General features: G+C 41.3%; 1 protein-coding gene across 1 annotated transcript in view; it reads left to right on the plus strand.

Moving 5' to 3' along the window:
* Positions 1-12,187, plus strand: part of LOC137915374 (S-adenosyl-L-methionine-dependent tRNA 4-demethylwyosine synthase TYW1-like) — a 29,165-nt gene extending 16,978 nt beyond the window's left edge. Inside the window, exons 14-16 of the mRNA XM_068758712.1 lie at positions 1,672-1,782; positions 8,403-8,570; positions 11,966-12,187. Of these exons, the coding sequence (XP_068614813.1) occupies positions 1,672-1,782; positions 8,403-8,570; positions 11,966-12,187 (501 nt within the window). The remainder of the gene's footprint in view (positions 1-1,671; positions 1,783-8,402; positions 8,571-11,965) is intronic.
* The last annotated feature ends 5,480 nt before the right edge of the window (positions 12,188-17,667 follow it).

Here is a 17,667-nt window from a genome sequence, read left to right on the forward strand (position 1 = left end):
ATTTCCACATGTTGGGGAACGTTTCCTCTGTGATTAAGTTCCAAAGCTGTCCATGAGCTCTACACTTCAGCTGAATGTTGGCGTGTAGGTGAAACAGACCTGCTTTGTCCTTTTGGCGTTTGGATGAATGACGGCCACTCACTGGGCTTACTGCATATTTTATAAACGAGACATTTGGTTAACAAAATCTTGGGTCACATATTTTACATGTGGATCAAACGGATTAGAGTCATCTCAAACGTCTTGCACTTCAGTGGGACACTTTGGTTACCTAAAATAAACTAAACTCTCCCTGTCTCAGCCCCATATTTAAGTCTCCATTTCATGTGGGCCCGCTCTCCATCCTTCTGGAGTGCTTATCCCTAACCTGACCTCCCTGATGGTGCACTTGAGGATTGATTGAGTTGTGTCTCAGTGCTGTATTTGGAATGGAGGTAGCTCACTTCTGATCCTCCTCTGGCCAATTATCCTCTTCCCTACTGGGCTGACAGGGCAGAGGATTATAGATACACTTCCGGGGAGAGAAGGATAGAGGACATGGGGGGGAATACTGTCTCTCCTTGCATTTTCATTTACTTATGTCTTCATAAAGGTTTCATGCCCTCATAGTTCCCCTTCTTTCATCTCCTCTTATTATCTTTCCTGGTCTCTGTTCCTCTCTATCACTTTTTCAATGATGGCCTTTCTCTCGACATACATCAACAATGGTCTGAATCCGCATCACTGAACTGTGTGCAGGATTTTTGCAGGACTTTTATTTAACATTAATATATTTGAAAGTTTTCTTGGCTCTCACCTCAATCGAAAAACAATCTAATAGCTTATTCAAATTACACATTTATGATAATTCTTAATTAAACAGCTACACACAGCACAAGTAACACAAAGCAGGCCTACATGAAGATGTTGAATTCTACTGACATTTGAAATGCATTGAGAAAATACATAAATGTGTAGAGCAGTTTTGAACTACAGAGACGACATTTGTGTTGTTCTTAATTCCAAAACATTAATTGGATGTGGTTCAAATCACTTGCTTGCACATCCTCACTTGAAGGTGCTTGATGCTCTTTATTCTGGGTGATCCATGGTGCCCTCCCTTATTTCAAGGGTGGATATTTTTGTTATTTTATTTTGCAGATGCACAGCTTTTAATAACTATTAATCATGGATTAAACAAAGGAATGGAAATGAAAGGGGTTGGATAGTATTTTTTTCAGAATACCTGGATTAGCTTCATCCACTGCTCAATGGCGCATGCTCTTATTAGAGCAGTAGAAAACATTGAAACCATCTGCTCTCTCATAATTTAGACTGAAATGAGGTGCTGCATATAACATCTGTGAGCTGCCGGTTAAGATGACTAAAATAAGTACAGAAACTTGAGGGTGAAAATGCACTATTTTAAATAAATATTATAATTACATAATTTAAATCCTAATTACTATTGATTGGTAAAAACAAATTTGCTGCCTCAGGATCTGTCAAGCAAGTTGTTGGACACTACCTGTTCCGGGTTCATGTGAACGATTTGATTGATAAATAAACCTAATCTTTATTGGTTGCGTAAGCAGGGGAATATAGAAACACATATGACTACAATGATGTCATGTTTCCGCTCTCACATTTGAACTCTTTCCTTTAATCTCCTACCCCTGTCTGTCCATCCAGAGACAAAGGACGGTGTACAGACTGACGCTGGTCAAGGCCTGGAATGTGGAGGAGATGCAGGCGTATTCGGAGCTTATTGCTTTGGGCCAGCCGGACTTCGTTGAGGTCAAGGTAGGATTCAGTGCCTTGAACTCCAAAGTATCTCTCTTTGTGTTTTCTCTCGCAGTACTCGGTTAGTGGTCCAAAATTATAATTCTTTTAATTTCTGCACTACAATTATTTTCTGTTTTTTTATGGCTTCACCCTATTTGCATAATTTCTGGGGGCTGAGATTTGTTCTTTGTCTGGAGTAGATCCTCTTAATAGAAAAAGCGATTACAATTATACTTAAAGCTGCTCAGTTTTATGTTTAGCGCTATCACAGGCTGCCGTATTTTTGTTAAATGAACTGTGGCCTTTAAAACGCCCATCTGTACATTTATTCTCCCTCTTAATCCTGTTTATATACTTGTTCTATTCTTTTAAAGCACTGAAAAACACTTTTGAGTGTTTTGTATTCCTGTATTGTTCTCCTTGAGCAAAAAGAAAAACACACTGTAGTGCTCTTTGTTTGATAATGGATTCTGCGTCCTTTCTGTGAAAGCTGAACTTTAATTTGCTATCTGGTGCAGTTCATCCTGTTCCTTTCGAACTCTCCACAGACTATAAAGATGAAGTGAACACAATTCATTTTCCCTTCCTAAACTGTCAGAGATAAAAGACGGCACTGACTGTCCAAATCAGTTTATGATTCAGTCGTGTTCTGTTTTCATGTCACTGCAAGGGTACAAGCTAATTGGTTTGATAAGGTGATGTGCTAAATTTGTCAGCTCTACACACACACACACACACACACACACACACATACCACACACACACACTTCCTCCTTCACCTAACCATCCTGCCATAACGACAAAAGAACAAGTAAAAGGTGTCCCACAGGGAAAGTTATCATTCATGAAACATTTGTTCCTATATTGACTTCTCACAAGGGAATACGCCCCTTCTCTCTGTCATAATCCACAGCACATCTCAGACCTGCACTGCCTGTTAACCGAGTTCCACCAGTGGCCTGTTGCACTAGGATCCCACTCCTCCTAGATCAGCGCTAATCCGTGCTTCAACATCTGTTTTTCCTGTCTGGGTTTACTTGTGTTCTGGATGATTTAATCAGCTGCCTAGAACCACAAATGGGAATGGCCTGCTACAAATTTACACGTCAGCCAGCAGGAGATTTTAGGATCACTTTGGGCTTATTCTCCTTATCCAAGAACATTGGAAGTAATGATGTTGTAGCCTCAAGCATCCTGTTGGTTGATCTGTTCATGTTACGGGTCCCGGGATGGTGACCCGTAGAAAAAGAATATCTGTAATATTAAATATAACGTCAGAGCAAGAAACACACACGCAGTTGCTTTTCATTCCCGTGAGTATCTCTTATTTTCTTTTTCAGCTAGCATTACATTCAGTGCATTTACATGTCATTTTTCACATACTATAGTATATACAATATTACAGTACCTGGACTGGAAAAATCTAATTAAAACCACTACTCTTGGCACTTTAACTGAACAAATTGTACGTATTTAATCCTCACAATATATCAAACATTACTGCAGGAAGCTTTCGAAGTACATTTGGGGCATCACCAGTGCAATATCTTAGACATAAAGCATATAAAACAAACGCATGTTGCTCACGTTAACTGAAATACGTCACTGAAACAAGTACGAGGCGGCAACCCGTTAATGCTCCGCTCTCCACAGAATTGATCCTGAGCTCCTCACAGCAACGATGACATTTGAAAGCATTGACAGTCTGGTTCTAAATTTCTGACTATTTACTTGTCCTTGAGACAAAATCTTTCAGGAGAAAAATTGTCGCACATCGAAAAGCTTTTCATTTTGCACAAATGCATCGATGTGTTGACAACATCTTTTTAGACTGACAGTTACATTCATGCTCACATTAAGATTAATATAAGCTTTACTACAAAAACACATCCGAGCTTTAAGTACTACCAGGAAAAAAACAGACGTACAAGTTCTCAAGAGAACGATGAGCTGAGGGAAGCAGCGCTCTAATGAGATGTTCTTGCAGTTGAAGCATGTGGTACGGAAACCAAGCAGGACTTTTTGAAGGGCCAACAGGCAGCAGGATTCTTTGCGTGCGTGGGGAGGTCGTTCACGTTGCCCTTAATGAAGTGCTCCGGGGAATATTGCTGGCCAGGCAGTATTTTGCCATTCATAAACTAACAAGCTGACTCATCTTCCATTAATCATCAACCTAGTTCTTCTTGTGTACAAATGCGCACTGAGGTTGTATTGTCTCATCTTGTTGCTTGCATCCATTGTCTACACAGTAAAATGTCTTTGCATCCTTTCATAACCCACATAAAAAAACGTTGCAAGCAGCCTGTAACCACTCAGGATATAATTATGCTTCTCAGAGAAGGTTTGCCAATGAGCCCGGAGATAGGAGACAAAGGATCGCTTTCTGTTTTAATTTTGTTTTCAGGATGTTTCCGGCACAAACATTTACACAAACTCCAGCTAATCTTCACTAACACAGTCTGCTTCTGAATGGTTCAATGATATACTGAAAAGGAATGGATAAAATACTATTTGTTAGCACATCTTGATATTTTTGTTAATTAGATTCATGCTGCAGATCTGTCGAGAGTTTTGAGTGGCAACTTTGTTATTCCATCAAGAAGACTTGGTGTTGTCGGCACGTTGTGTTAACATGCTGCTTTAACCTCTGTCAACAATGTCATCTTTAAAATTGCTGCTTCTCAAAATCTTTCATACGCTCTGCGATTAGCATCTCAAATGCTCTACAAAGTGTTTTCCTTTTTTTACACTGTTAGACAGCATGTCTTTTTATTGATTTGATCACGCTATTAACATTATTCAGGTTTTTTTCTCTTGAATTCATGAGAATGAGGGTGCAATGTAGCGCCTTTGAAAATTGAGGTCAAAACGAAGCATTCTGAGATTAGCTGAGGGGAAAACTATTGTTTATACTTGCATTCCGGCTCCATTAATTCTTCAATGATCTTAATCTCTCTCTTTTATACCCTTTTTATCATTTTTATTACAAGAGCAGAAGAACTTTACCTTCTACATTCCTTGTCTTTCTTCATGTTTGTAAGGTCAAAAGAATTCAGTCTGCTGATCCTGCTTAATGAAATCTCCCAAACCTATGAGCTGTTTTGTTTATGTGACACAAACAAAATATCCTGACTGACTGGTGAACAACAACAGTGTGTTGAATGATCCATTTATCACAATTTTTATCTGTAATAATTTGAGTAATTATTAAATTTTAAATAATGTTTCAGAGATTTTGTGAGTTGTTCAAACTGTCAAAACAAATTGCACCTAGCAGGATGAATTTAGTTGGATGAATCTGAATGAAATCTGAATCTGCAAGGGGGCAGCAAGTTCCAGAGATGCCACTCCGTATGCACGCACAAAATAGAAATCATATGCAGCACTTAGGGTCACGGATATCTGATTCATAGTCAGCGAATAGCAGGATGCATTCTTCTTCGAGCTGAACTACATTTATTTCACTATCACCTGTGTGTTTTTGGTCTTTTTTTTAAAGAATGACCTGCTTCTGGTATCTTATATGCGTATTCACTGTTGTTTGTTGACGCACGCATCCGCCATTCATCTCCTTTTACTTCCCACTGTGTTTTTTTCTTTGCCTTCTGTTCATATTTCAGTCCATTTTTACCGATGTGATCTGTTTTATTGCTGCTTAAGTAATCAACAACAAGCGTCATGGCAGGGTTTATGTGGACAGTTATGCCACTTGGCTGGCTCTTCTGATAGAGATTTCTCATAGGAGTGTGCATTGATCTAGTACTACATGACATTTCTCTGTAGCAGAGAGAAGACAGCACTAATAAGACAGTTGATAGAGTATTGAATTGGAGAGACGATCTGAGATACTGCATCTGTGTTGTGAGTGCTTCTCTAGAGTGGGGATGTTAGTGAAATATCATAAAAACTTTAGTGAACCATCACTGAAGAGAGAAGCAGACCAGATCTAAACAAATCATTCGTTGGCATTTTTTTTGACTGTGGGGAGGATAAAGTTGGGCACGAATGAGAATACGCACAATAAAAACCATCGATGGAGGCAACACACACATTCAGCTCCAGTTCTGATTCTGATTGCAGGTCTTTAATCAGTGCCAAACATTCTCTGGTTCTCCAATGCAAATATTCACTGCTGAAATGTTTTCACATCAGTAAAAAGTGAACTGAAGTTTTACGTATTTCCTGACATTTCAGTCCCAGTCAAAACGTAATTGAAAGTTCCGTAACGTTAGCGACATGCGTTGAAGCTCTACTCCCAGATGTCGTGTCTGATCTGTTTGTAAAGGAAGACCGATGCCTCATCTTTATCTGGAATGTTCCAATACTCAGGCCTGCAGTCGATGGTCTCATTTTAAGTTTTCTATTCAGACAGGTGAAGGCTCACCACCAAGGTGAAGTCTCTTTCCTTTTGGGATAAATGATCACTCCTGCCTCTCTAATCTCACTGATCTCCTACTTTTCTTCATCCCAACCTTTGAGTATTATGCTATATTGCCCTTTACTAGATAGATCAGTGTTCTGAGCGAGTCCATACAAGGAAGAATTAGTAACAATATAATTGGAGAGGTTGTCTTTATATCAGGGGCTCTCAAATTAGCCCCAAATGAATGACCAAAGCATTAGCACCCAGCCTGTGGAATGGCCCAAATAATCTCTATGGCTTTCTATTTTTACTACCATGCATGTACTAAATTGCATGTATATTTTTAAATGGTATGTCAAAACATTGTCTGAAAAAGATGGAATTTTTAGGAGCATTTGCAAATGTATAATATTTTTGTTAAAAGAGAACAAATCACTGGCAGGCGGCATAATCATTACGTTCATTCAGAATTGTGTTATATGTTTTCAATGCAGAAACATCTTATTATTTTTTCTGCAGCAGATTGTATTCATCACAAGCAGCAGACATGGATGAGTGGCTCAAGTCTTGTAGCTCTCCGTGTGGCTGCCGCTGGACCATTCTCTAGTCTCGATCGACTATAATGGTAAATCCGCTCTGTGAGGTCATGTGTTTGGGCAGCCATATAACAGGCTGAGAGAGTAGGTGAAATAATACAGTTACATTTATGCATGAGCCACAGCTATTTATAGCTAATTATTTAAATCTCCTGACACGGTAACAGAATGTAAACTCATTTCATATCCCTTGTTTCCCTATCAATTTGAAAGGTCACACCCAAAGACCAAATTCAAACAGTAAAATGTTTTGGAGCAGCGGTTCCCCTGATTAATCCTGATGTGGAAGAGCCACTCTGATATGGTCGTGTGTGTGTGTGTGCGTGTAGTTAAATCATTGAAGTGTTGTACATGCATTTGATCAAAATGATAAATAGAGCTGTGTGTGTGCCCACCGTAACCAGCAGTAAGACTTTCACACAGAGCCATTAATAATTGATCCATGTTTTTCTATGGTCTAGCATACTTTGCCTATTTAATTTAGCACCCTCAATCCAATTGTGTGATTTATCATCTCAGAGTTGCATCAGTAACACTTATCTGCCACCGGTGTCTCGTTTGGTCAGGAAGGAAATAGTGCCTGAAAGAAAGAAAGTACTGCATGTTTAGTGTGACGAGGACCTTGACGATCAGCATTTATGTTTTCCACTGAAGGTGGAAGACATTAGTGACGCGATGAAGAACTCTCAGTCTCTCTGTCTGTGCACACTAACATGTCTCATCCTTAATGATACAGGTAATTCATTCCTTCTCTATGTCTCAAAGATCTTTTCCCATCTCTTCCGATTGCGCCGTCCTACTGCATGGCCTGGTCTTGGATTTATACTAACTCTTGGATGGCTGATCTTTATTCAGCCGGCCTCCGGGCAACGCTGATATCCCCAAGGACCCTCGTTAATTCTGCCTTAACATGGCCTGATGCCGAGCCGCATTGTTACTCTCATAAAACTGAACCTCTGAAGATTAGTTTCACTTTGTTTATTTTTGCTTGTGTGGTGAATTTACAAGCAGCAATGCAAGACGTATGTGATTAACTTACCCAAGAAATAGCTTCAGTTCACAACTAGAGGCAGAGGCTCTTATGATTGCAGAGTGGAAAGGCTCAGAAAGATGGGATTTGCCCACTTATATACCAGGAAGAGACAGATATCAGATGTTTCCTTAGACAAACTGCTTCTTCAAGGTATGAAAATACTTTTGAATTCAGGAGGATACGAGAGGCTTGAGGGCAGCACAGTGGCGTAGCGGTTAGCACTGCCGTCTCACAGCAAGAAGGTTCCGGGTTCGAATACTATCTGTGCGGAGTAGGTATGTTCTCCCTTTGTCCGCGTGGGTTTTCTCCGGGTTCTCCGGTTTCCTCCCACCACCAAAAACATGCAATTTAGGGGAATTGATAACTCCAAAATTAGTGTGTACATGAGTGGTTGCCTGTCTATGTGTGGCCCCATGATGTGCTGGTGACACGTCCAAGGTGTACCCCGCCTCTCACCCATAGCAAGCTGGGTTAGGCGCCAGCGACCTCCCTGACCTGCAAAGACGAGACGATCGAGTAAATCATCTAATCCATAAATGCTGACGCATTTCCCTCTTAACCCCTGGAGTTGCTCATCCAGGGGTTAAGACTTTGTGGCTCTTTGCTGCCGTGCTTTGTTTTTGATCATGTGTTATCCTGTGTGCAGGGAGTGACGTACTGTGGGGAAAGCTCTGCCAGCAGTCTCACCATGGCTAACGTGCCCTGGCACCAGGAGGTGGTCGCCTTCGTCCAACAGCTGGCTGAGATGTTGCCTCAGTATGAGATCGCCTGCGAACACGAGCACTCCAACTGTTTGCTCATTGCTCACACCAAGGTAAGAAGCCAGCTTCAGAGGCTTTTAGATATCCGAATGTTTGGTTTAACTTCATTATGCACAAGCAACTAATAAAATGTCTGTTCTAAGGTGTTTATTAATTGCTGACTCTGTGGGAGAGACAAATTCCCCAACGTTGCTGTATCTCTAACCAAATCACATGCATAAATGATACTCTAGTTAGGCAACAAAGGATTTATAATGAGGGCAGCATTCTTTTTCTTCGGTTCACAGAGGCTCCCCTGACACTCCTTTGAGCTTTGAGCCTCCCACTTTAAAATCTCTGGTCTATAGCAATTAAACATAGGAAGCCCTCAAACTGTAGCTCCTAATGAAAAGGAGAGTTCTACAAATACATGTATATGTCACAATGTCTTTTTGTCTTTCTTTTTTATTTATTCTTTTCATGAAAATTTACAACATCACACCTTGTTCACCTACCATTAATCCCTTCATTTTCTTGCACACCAACAAGAAAATAATCAAAGCGTCACTGAATTGATTGAATTGATTTTCATTACATTCTTTCCCTCCCTCCATTTGTCTCTTTTTTTTCATCTCAAGATCATTCTCTTGCCAAAACAAATATAACAGCGGCCATTTGTACAGCTGCTTTCAGCACGCTAACTCATTAGCATCCTCCCGTATGCAGAGTCAGTATTTCATCTGCACTCTCACGTCCACATTCTCTTCATCTCTGCTTTCAGTCTGGCAAATAGCACCAATAGAGCTTGATGCTCTGGAGCAGGAACTCTGTTCCTGTTAACTAGCGGCTCTAGCTGAGCCACCGTCAGAGGAATGAATAGCGTTTTGCACTCCCTGCATGTTTTGAGACTTGACATATCAATAAAGACTTTTTTCAAGAAAATCTAGAACAAAGAAGCAGCAGAGAGATGCATACATACACTGAAATAAAGTGTTAAAGGCATTTGCCAGAATTAAAAATGAAAACCATTTTAATCAAATGTAGATACAAATGTGACTAACAGGCTGAATTGCTCTTCATTTTTGTGCATTCATCAAAATTCTGCCAAACGGTGGGAACGAGGCATTTTTTACTGTATATGTGTTTACATATACAGTACTACAACATATAAAATACATATAAAATACAGTACTGGTACAGTACATATTGAATAAGATCTGCATTCAGAAAACACAAAGAGCCGCACCTACGTGCATTCCAGCATCCCCCTTGTGACGCCTCGCTCATCCAGTTAGCTTCAGCGTGAGTTGTTCACATTGTGTCTATTTTTCACTCGTTTTTGTGTGAAAGTTTTGTTAAAGTTCTGATATATTACACTGCTGTTACTGTGTTTGTAGGCGTGTGGGAAACGGTAATACAGTAGATGGTGGGTTATTAACAGTGCAGCGAGGGTTCATAAAGATAAAAATACGCCTAAGGTAATGAAATAAATATGGTGTTGCTACTTGGTGGATTTTCACCCATCGCGGCGGTCCTGGAATGTAACACCCGCGATAAACGAGGGACAACTGTGTAGTAAAATTGCTTGATATTTTTGATTTACAAATGAGTGCTGCTGCTCGACATGATGCATTTGTCAAACTCAACTTGAAGTCATCCATTTTTAAAATGACTTTTTCAGACAGAGATACGCAGTTTTTTACTAATATGTTGCTCCTTTCACCAAGTGTGGAGATATTACTGCTGTTGGGAATTCCCCAAGTACCCTCCTTTAACTGACCAATATAGCTAAATGGCACACTTGTTTTCCAGTTCCAGTTGACTGCACATCTGGACAACATGGAGGCAGCATTTTCCCTCGGTGGATTTTCCTGCACCGGCCCGATATGTGTACCTACTAATCGATAAGAAGACATTGACTAGAAAGGTTGTTTTCGTTGCAGATTGCAGCCTGATTATTTATTTGCAGGCAGCCATTCTCTAAAAAGCTGAGGTTTCATGTGAAATGTTATTGTTGTCCACCGTTTGCCGGCCTGGGATTGTACGGCATGAGTGGTAAGAGACACAATCCGTGCCTCCCAGTTTTTAGCTCTTCAAAGCCCCTTCAGCCCCCAAATAATGACACACACACGCAGTGTGAGTCTATATGCAATCATGTTCATAAACTAAACTTATGGTAGATTGAGCTCAATGTTGCAATGTGTCAAAATGATGGATTGCCATCAGTCATTATGTGCTGTGCGTAAGAAATGAGGACCATAAAAAAAAAGTGTGTGTTCATGCATGAAGGAACCTCTTGTGGCGCTCAGTGAAGAAGCTGTCCTCCTCATCCTCAGTGATCCTCAGTGAAAGATGCTGTCTTGTCTTGTTCTCATCCCAGACACCACAGCTTTGCTTTGTTGCTTAGAGACTGAAATTGTTTGCTGGGATGCTGGGTGAACAAATATAATCTGTTCTCATTACTAGAAACATTAACTCCTCGTCGACGCTGTTTTGACCCCCGCCCTGTCTCAGGCCTCATTAGCAGCAGCGAGCATCTAGCGGCTAGCGCTTCAATGCTTAATGCCGCTCAGGACGTCGCCTCCAGCAGGAAAATCTTAAACCTGTCAAATAAATATGAAACTTTCATGACAATTAAAAAAAAAAAAAAAAGGTCATTTTTGAAGTCTGCGATATGATTGTGACTCTTTGCTCCAATTGTGTTATTCTTCTGAAGATGTTTGGTCAAAGCAACACAAAAAAAAGCTTTTCAATGCTGAGAGCTGAAGCACAACGTCAGGCATTGAACGTGACCTTCCAGTTACATCTTAGCAAAACCCTCCAAAGCGTCGTCATGCCAGTCATTCTAAAGATCAAACTCTGTTGCACATCAGCTGTGAGAGGACAGCTCCCATTGAACTTACGGTGTGCTTTTTCTCACGGTGAGACACTTCAGCTCGCTTTAGTAAGATGGATGGTGAGTTGGTGAAGGGATGAGAACCAGTGATTGATAACAGTAGAGATGTGAGCTTGTGTGAATTTTCAGCCACTTAGAAAAAGGCCGATTTAACAGGAAGTGACAGTTGTGAGCAAGATGCTCCATAAATGTTTGGTCTGCTTAATGACGTCTATAAATTCGTCATTATTTAAGAGTCTAAACTCGCCGACGTGCACATCTCGTGTCTCCGCAGTGGTTGATCGTGTTTTTCTCGTCCTGTATCTGGGTGTATGACTAGAACCTTTCATCGTGTCATGTTTGGCATGATGCTGTTTCATAATCCGAGCTGGACAGACACACACATTGAGTTTGTTCATTCACCAGTAGAGTGTTCAAGTTTAAAACATTATTATCTCATCCACCTGAATTAAATAGAGATTTTTACATTTATCCGTTAATTCTGGTGTCTTGACAGTCATTTTAAGAAGTCTTCATGAATGTCTTGTGTGGTCTCACTCATCCACTGGCCTTTTTCTGTCGTCCCTCTCTCAGTTCAAGGTAGACGGTGAGTGGTGGACATGGATCGATTACGAGCGTTTCCAGCAGCTGGTCAAGGTTTACGAGGAGAGTGGGGGGCAGCAGAGCTTCTCTTCTTTGGACTACATAGCAAAGACCCCCAGCTGGGCTGTCTTCGGCGCTCATGAGCAAGGCTTTGACCCGGCTGACACGCGCTTCCAACGACGCAACAAAACCAAAGACATCTCAGGATGCTGATGGTTGGGAGGCATTGATGCAGGATTAATAGAGCAAGCGCTGGTCTCTTAGGCAAGTGCCATAAAAGAAAGACGAGTTCAAGATATGTTTGCCCAATAATCCAATTGCTGGCTAGCTTTTATTATCCTTTTTCTGCCACCATTCAATTCTTGTACATTTTCTTTCAAGTTTTTCTTTCTGTGGCTCAGCCCAAATCTGCCAGAATGATTTTATTCGTCCAAAACTGCTTTTCATTCCCGCGATTAAGTTCTTTTTTATTCATGTTTGAACATATATCTGTCTTGCTGCTCTCTTTAATTGGAAGGGTCATTATAATTATAGATTTGTCTCTATGAAATATAGCACCATTGGGGCGGGCTCATGTTGAAGCTGAAGCTTACTGTTTCTGGCAGCTGTTACACTGGTGGTGAGATTAGCGGGAGAGTAGCGCCTCGCTTCATAGTCAGATGTGTGATTTACTCTTCCTCCACTCATTAGGATAGTGGTTGAATTTATTTGCGCTGGTGAAGAGGAGCGTCGAGGCTCCCTCCTCTTGGGGAGAGTCAAGCTTCGTGTTGGTCTTTGTTCGTTTTCTCTTCATGGCTTGTGCTGCTGCACGTTCCCAACACTGTTAAACCTTTTCTTGTTTCTGTTCTCTGAACTAAAATGATCTTTGACTGATGAAATAAAGTGGGTAATATCTTTTTTTATTATTATTAATCAGCAAAACTTTTGATGTCAGTGCATCTGCTTGGTCTGCTTGATGATGACTATACATTCTTCATTATTGAAACATCAGCATCAGGCAGGAGGCCAGGATGAGGCTTTTACTGATCTCGTGAATGAGAATGTCATTTTAGTGTGTTTTCTTTGAATGTAAATGTTTAAGTTAATTTCCATTCCTTTCTTCCAGTCCCTCAACATTACAGTTTCCAGCTCTATGAGTATGTAACTATAATAAATGTAATTGGAATACTCTGATTTGTCATGAGTTTCCTGTGTGCTGCTGCAATGCTCAGGATGCATATATGTCGTGATTTATAATTTACTGTATATGGAAATACTTGATGTGTTAAGAATACGTTGTGCAAGTACTTTATTGGCTGCATTTAATAGGAAACTGAGGTGGAATAAGATCCACATCTCTATTCTCTGAATGCAGTCAGTGACAGCATCAATAAGGGAGGCAAGTTGTGTTTCGGTCATAATCCGGTGATCATTACAGTAATTGGGTGCTAATATGACATGCAGAGGTAGATATTCATCACGTGTACTTGTGATGGTGATACTAAACGTGGTATTTTTGCACAATTTCAGTAGAAGCAACTGAAAAGAGGTAGACATAAAGAAACAATCTATATACGAGTCTTCATGATGAGCCTCCTGTTCCACTCTGAAGGGTGCGTTAAAGACATCAGACCATACGTCTGCCACTTATCACCTATAAAATCACAACAACAAACAACCTTTGGACTGTCTGGTGTCGTCTGTGCTGTAGCGTCTACGTAGTTTAATAACGCACCTCCAATGTAGATGCTGCACCGCTCTTATTCATGCATGCTGCAGCATTTTATGCATTTTTCTATTTTTTGGGGGGGGGTCCATGTGGACAAAGATTATTCAACTGTCCCATAAACAGGACTCTCATTCAGTAGCTGCCAGTCTGTCTTTGTTCCATAGCCTCTCAGGGTTGTCGCAACCTGGATGAATGATAATCTACACAAACATATTTCCACAAATTGTTAAATCTGAAACACAGAATGTGAAAGTTTAAAAAAATAAAACATCCTTCTCCTGCAGCTCCTTCAGTCCCTACAGCAGGCTTCAGGTGTGACTTAGGTAAGACAAACGTGGCTGTGGACACGTTTCAATTACTGTTACATGTTGCACGACTTCACCGAGAAAAAATCATAGTCTGTGAACCCTCATTGACAATAAACTACGTCTGATTCTGATTCTACAGTCGTACCCATCCATCCCTTTTCTAGTAGAAGAGACGATTGAGGTCGTCTCGTCCACAGCCGCTAATCCGCCTTGTGGCGAGAGGCAGGGTTCACCCTGGACGAGACGCCAGCTCATCACGGGGCACAGTCTCATCAACAGTCTGATTTAATTTGATTAAGTGCTGCCTCTACAGAACATTGCCGTCTGTACCATTCCCATGTCTGGCTGCATGCATCTGGGATGGCAGAGATCCTTTGCTTGACATGTGAATATAAAGATTTCATTGATTTGAAGACGTTTTCCTCTCATTTTCAAATTCCCTTCCCTAGAGCAAAGGAGAATATTACAACTTTCCAGGTCCCGTTGTGCTGTTGGTCGGATGCACCGTCTCTCAGAGAGAGAAGCCACGGGAGATTAAAAAATTGGAAGGATGAGTTTTCCATGGCGACTGGCATACCATTTAATATCAAACTAAATCAGGAGAGTAAACTTTGCGCCGCTGAAAGTATAGCAAACATTTAGTACCATAATGCACCTCGAGCCTACTGTATGTCTGCTGCTAGTATCTCTCTCTGTATTATCTCCTATTATTGCTCAGTGGAAACTGCACTGTCCCGGAATGTGGTTCTATCATCCAAACATTTTTCTGCACACAGACCGTCGTCCCCAGAACTGTAAGATGAATATTTCACAATGTGACGGCATGTGGTGATAATTTTTGAATGATAAATTTGTTTTTGTCGTCCTCCAGCAATCCTCCCTCAACACGAAAGAGACAAATCCCGAAATTAATAATTATTTTTAACATGGGAGAGCTGAGGGAAGAACAGAAAGGGGGAAGCATGCAATTTAGTTTTCTTGCATTCTTAAAGTATGTATCCTGCACACAGCACTGATGATCATTTCTCATATCCCAGAACCATTTCATATGTGAAAGAAACAAAAAACTAAACTAAAAGCTATTAAGAAGAGAGAAAAAATCGGTCTTTATGGCATCTAAAAAATAGATTGTATTTATTTTAAAGTTTATTTCTGTGAACTTGGGAGTCTCAGATACCTCTGGGGAGAGGGACTGGAAGGGCTTCCATTAAGAGTTGAAACATGCAGCCTAATACAGGGTGACATGTTTCCTCAGCAGAGGTCAGCTTTGCCATCTTGTCATTAGAGCAGCAGCAGCAGCGCTTCCACCGAGATCACAAATGGTGTCTGACCCTGAAAATGTTGACGTGTAGCAGCAGGCGGTGATATTTTACCTGCTTTCCTCCCAGGGGTCGGTCCAGACTGGAGACTGGATTTTTGTGCATGTCTGCCTGTGAGCCTCTGTTCAGCACGTGGGCTCCTGAATACAAGGTGCATTGATATATCAGGTCATGTCTGTGAGTTTCTAACTCTGTGTTTGTCTGATGGGAATCTGCCCAAACCTAAACGGTATGGGAGAGTGTGTCTTACAGATGGCTATCAAATGTGTGATTTCACATTCGCCAGATAGACATGGGGGGGGGGGGGGGGGGTCCAGTTTGTTTCAGTGGCGAGAGCTCACAGGCTGTTTGTTCACACCTCCCCCGGCTAACCGTTGCTCCATGCCCCTGCTTGGCTGCAGCTTCTGTTAGTGGCTGTGTGTGCGTGCTGTTTGTAGCCATGCATTCATGTGCACCTGTAAGTCTCCTGTTTGGACCACATGTCCAGAGAATCTGGGTTCCAAGCAGACATCTTTTAATCTGTTAGGTGCGATTGTGTTTATTCTAGGCCAATTATGATAACAGCCTGACTTTATTCCTTTGTTTTAACCTCTTCCAAGAATGTCCTCATGTAAAAATCTGATGGGACATTATGAAAGACGTAGATTTAATTTTTAATGTAGTCCCCTTCTCTTATCAAATGCTGTCACATGGATTGGAAAGGGTAGATACTGGACGAATTGCATTGGATGGGAACAGACAGCAGATTTCTCTGTTGCAATCGTTCTGTGCCAAATCATATTGATTTTCTCCCCGAGCCAGAGATTGTATGTTATCCTCACCTTCAGCATGCCAGAAAACGTAGGCCGTAACTTTCCCTGGATTATTCACAATTTGTTTTTCTCGGGAGGCAAATATTGTTTTGGTTGTTCTTTCCTCTCTGCTCGGATGGTGGATCCAGGAATTTTCTTCTCGGACTTCCCACATTGGAATTCAGCAGCCCACTTCTTCACCATGTTGGAAGAAGTGGATAATAATCCTGGTGTTGTCTCCTGTCCTTTCAGACAGCCTCGGATGATAAAAGCCTCGGGATCTTGTGTAACTGCAGTACTTAAATCTGTACATGAACCGTAGCTCGGATGTGTTTGGATGCTCACGTGAATTTGTTTCTCATGTCTGAAATGTCAGTAGATAATAAACTCGACAAGCTGCCTGTGCTTGCCGTGCGTCTGTGCTCGTGTGCTCAGATGGCCGTGTGAATGTGCGAGGCTTCGCCACCTCGATGCTTGCAGACATGCAGCGATGAGCTGCTTGGCAGTCCGTCAAACAAACAGCGTCGAGAGGAGCAGGAACCAAATGTTAAGCTTCCCTTTCCCAAAGAGGAAATGGGTCAAATCGACACCAGCAACCCAAAATGTGATTTAAAATGTGTTAGATTCTAATTTGTTTAAACCCAGTTTGATAAGAAAAATGATTGGTCAGTTTCACTGGATGCAGGGAAAATATGGATTTTCCATGTCTTCTGAGAGTGCATTTGAAAAATGCTTACATCTTACTATTATATCACTGATGCTTTTGTTTCTACTGGTGTATTTATCATTCCAACCAAACTCGCTTTTCTTCAGTCCCATCTCATCCTACGAGCCCTATCCAGTAAATAAACGATGTGGTGCTGCACAAGCAATCCTTTCTGAGGCAGAGGCCTGTTTGCGATTGAATTCATTCATTTTTCTGCACTCGCTGTATTGATGCCTCCCGCCTGGACCGCAGTTCAAGCAACGGCGGAGCTCAGCTGCAGCTGCAAACCAGCAACACCAGTTGTTCTGTCGACAGACAAACACGCCTGACTTCCTGCGTTGTGGGAATTCACTATGAATTAATTTCCTTGCTTTTGCTCTCCCGCTTTCATCGGCTATCATCAGATGGTCAGGTCTAAAAATGCACTATTCAGAAAAGCAACTACAGGTTCTATGAGTGTAGAGCCATTTGTGTGAGACAGGTAGCTCGTGCTAATTCCCCCTTCAAACAAAGAGCCGTTCAACCAAAGGATTGTCAGAGGAAGGCACTTCCTTGCATATTAATGCTTTATTTTCAAAGAAAGATCTGCATGGTAATAGAATCACGACAACTGATGGTAAATCACACATCAATGTAATGACTCATATCCATCTCAGTAATGAGCTGGAATGCATTTAGGGTGCAGAGCGAGTAGGAGGACCTATGTGCTAATTGCCTGCTGTTTTTTCCTAAATCTTTTGTTCTGGCTTTGCCGTCATGTGATCTGCTTTCAAGCGAGAAATCAGTCATTCTTTAGACCCTGTCCAGTCTACAGCGGCGCCACACTGAGCACAGCTGGTTTTCTTTTACCCAGCCACGTCT

This window comes from Brachionichthys hirsutus, unplaced genomic scaffold, assembly GCF_040956055.1.
Source record: "Brachionichthys hirsutus isolate HB-005 unplaced genomic scaffold, CSIRO-AGI_Bhir_v1 contig_1006, whole genome shotgun sequence".
NCBI lineage: Eukaryota > Metazoa > Chordata > Actinopteri > Lophiiformes > Brachionichthyidae > Brachionichthys > Brachionichthys hirsutus.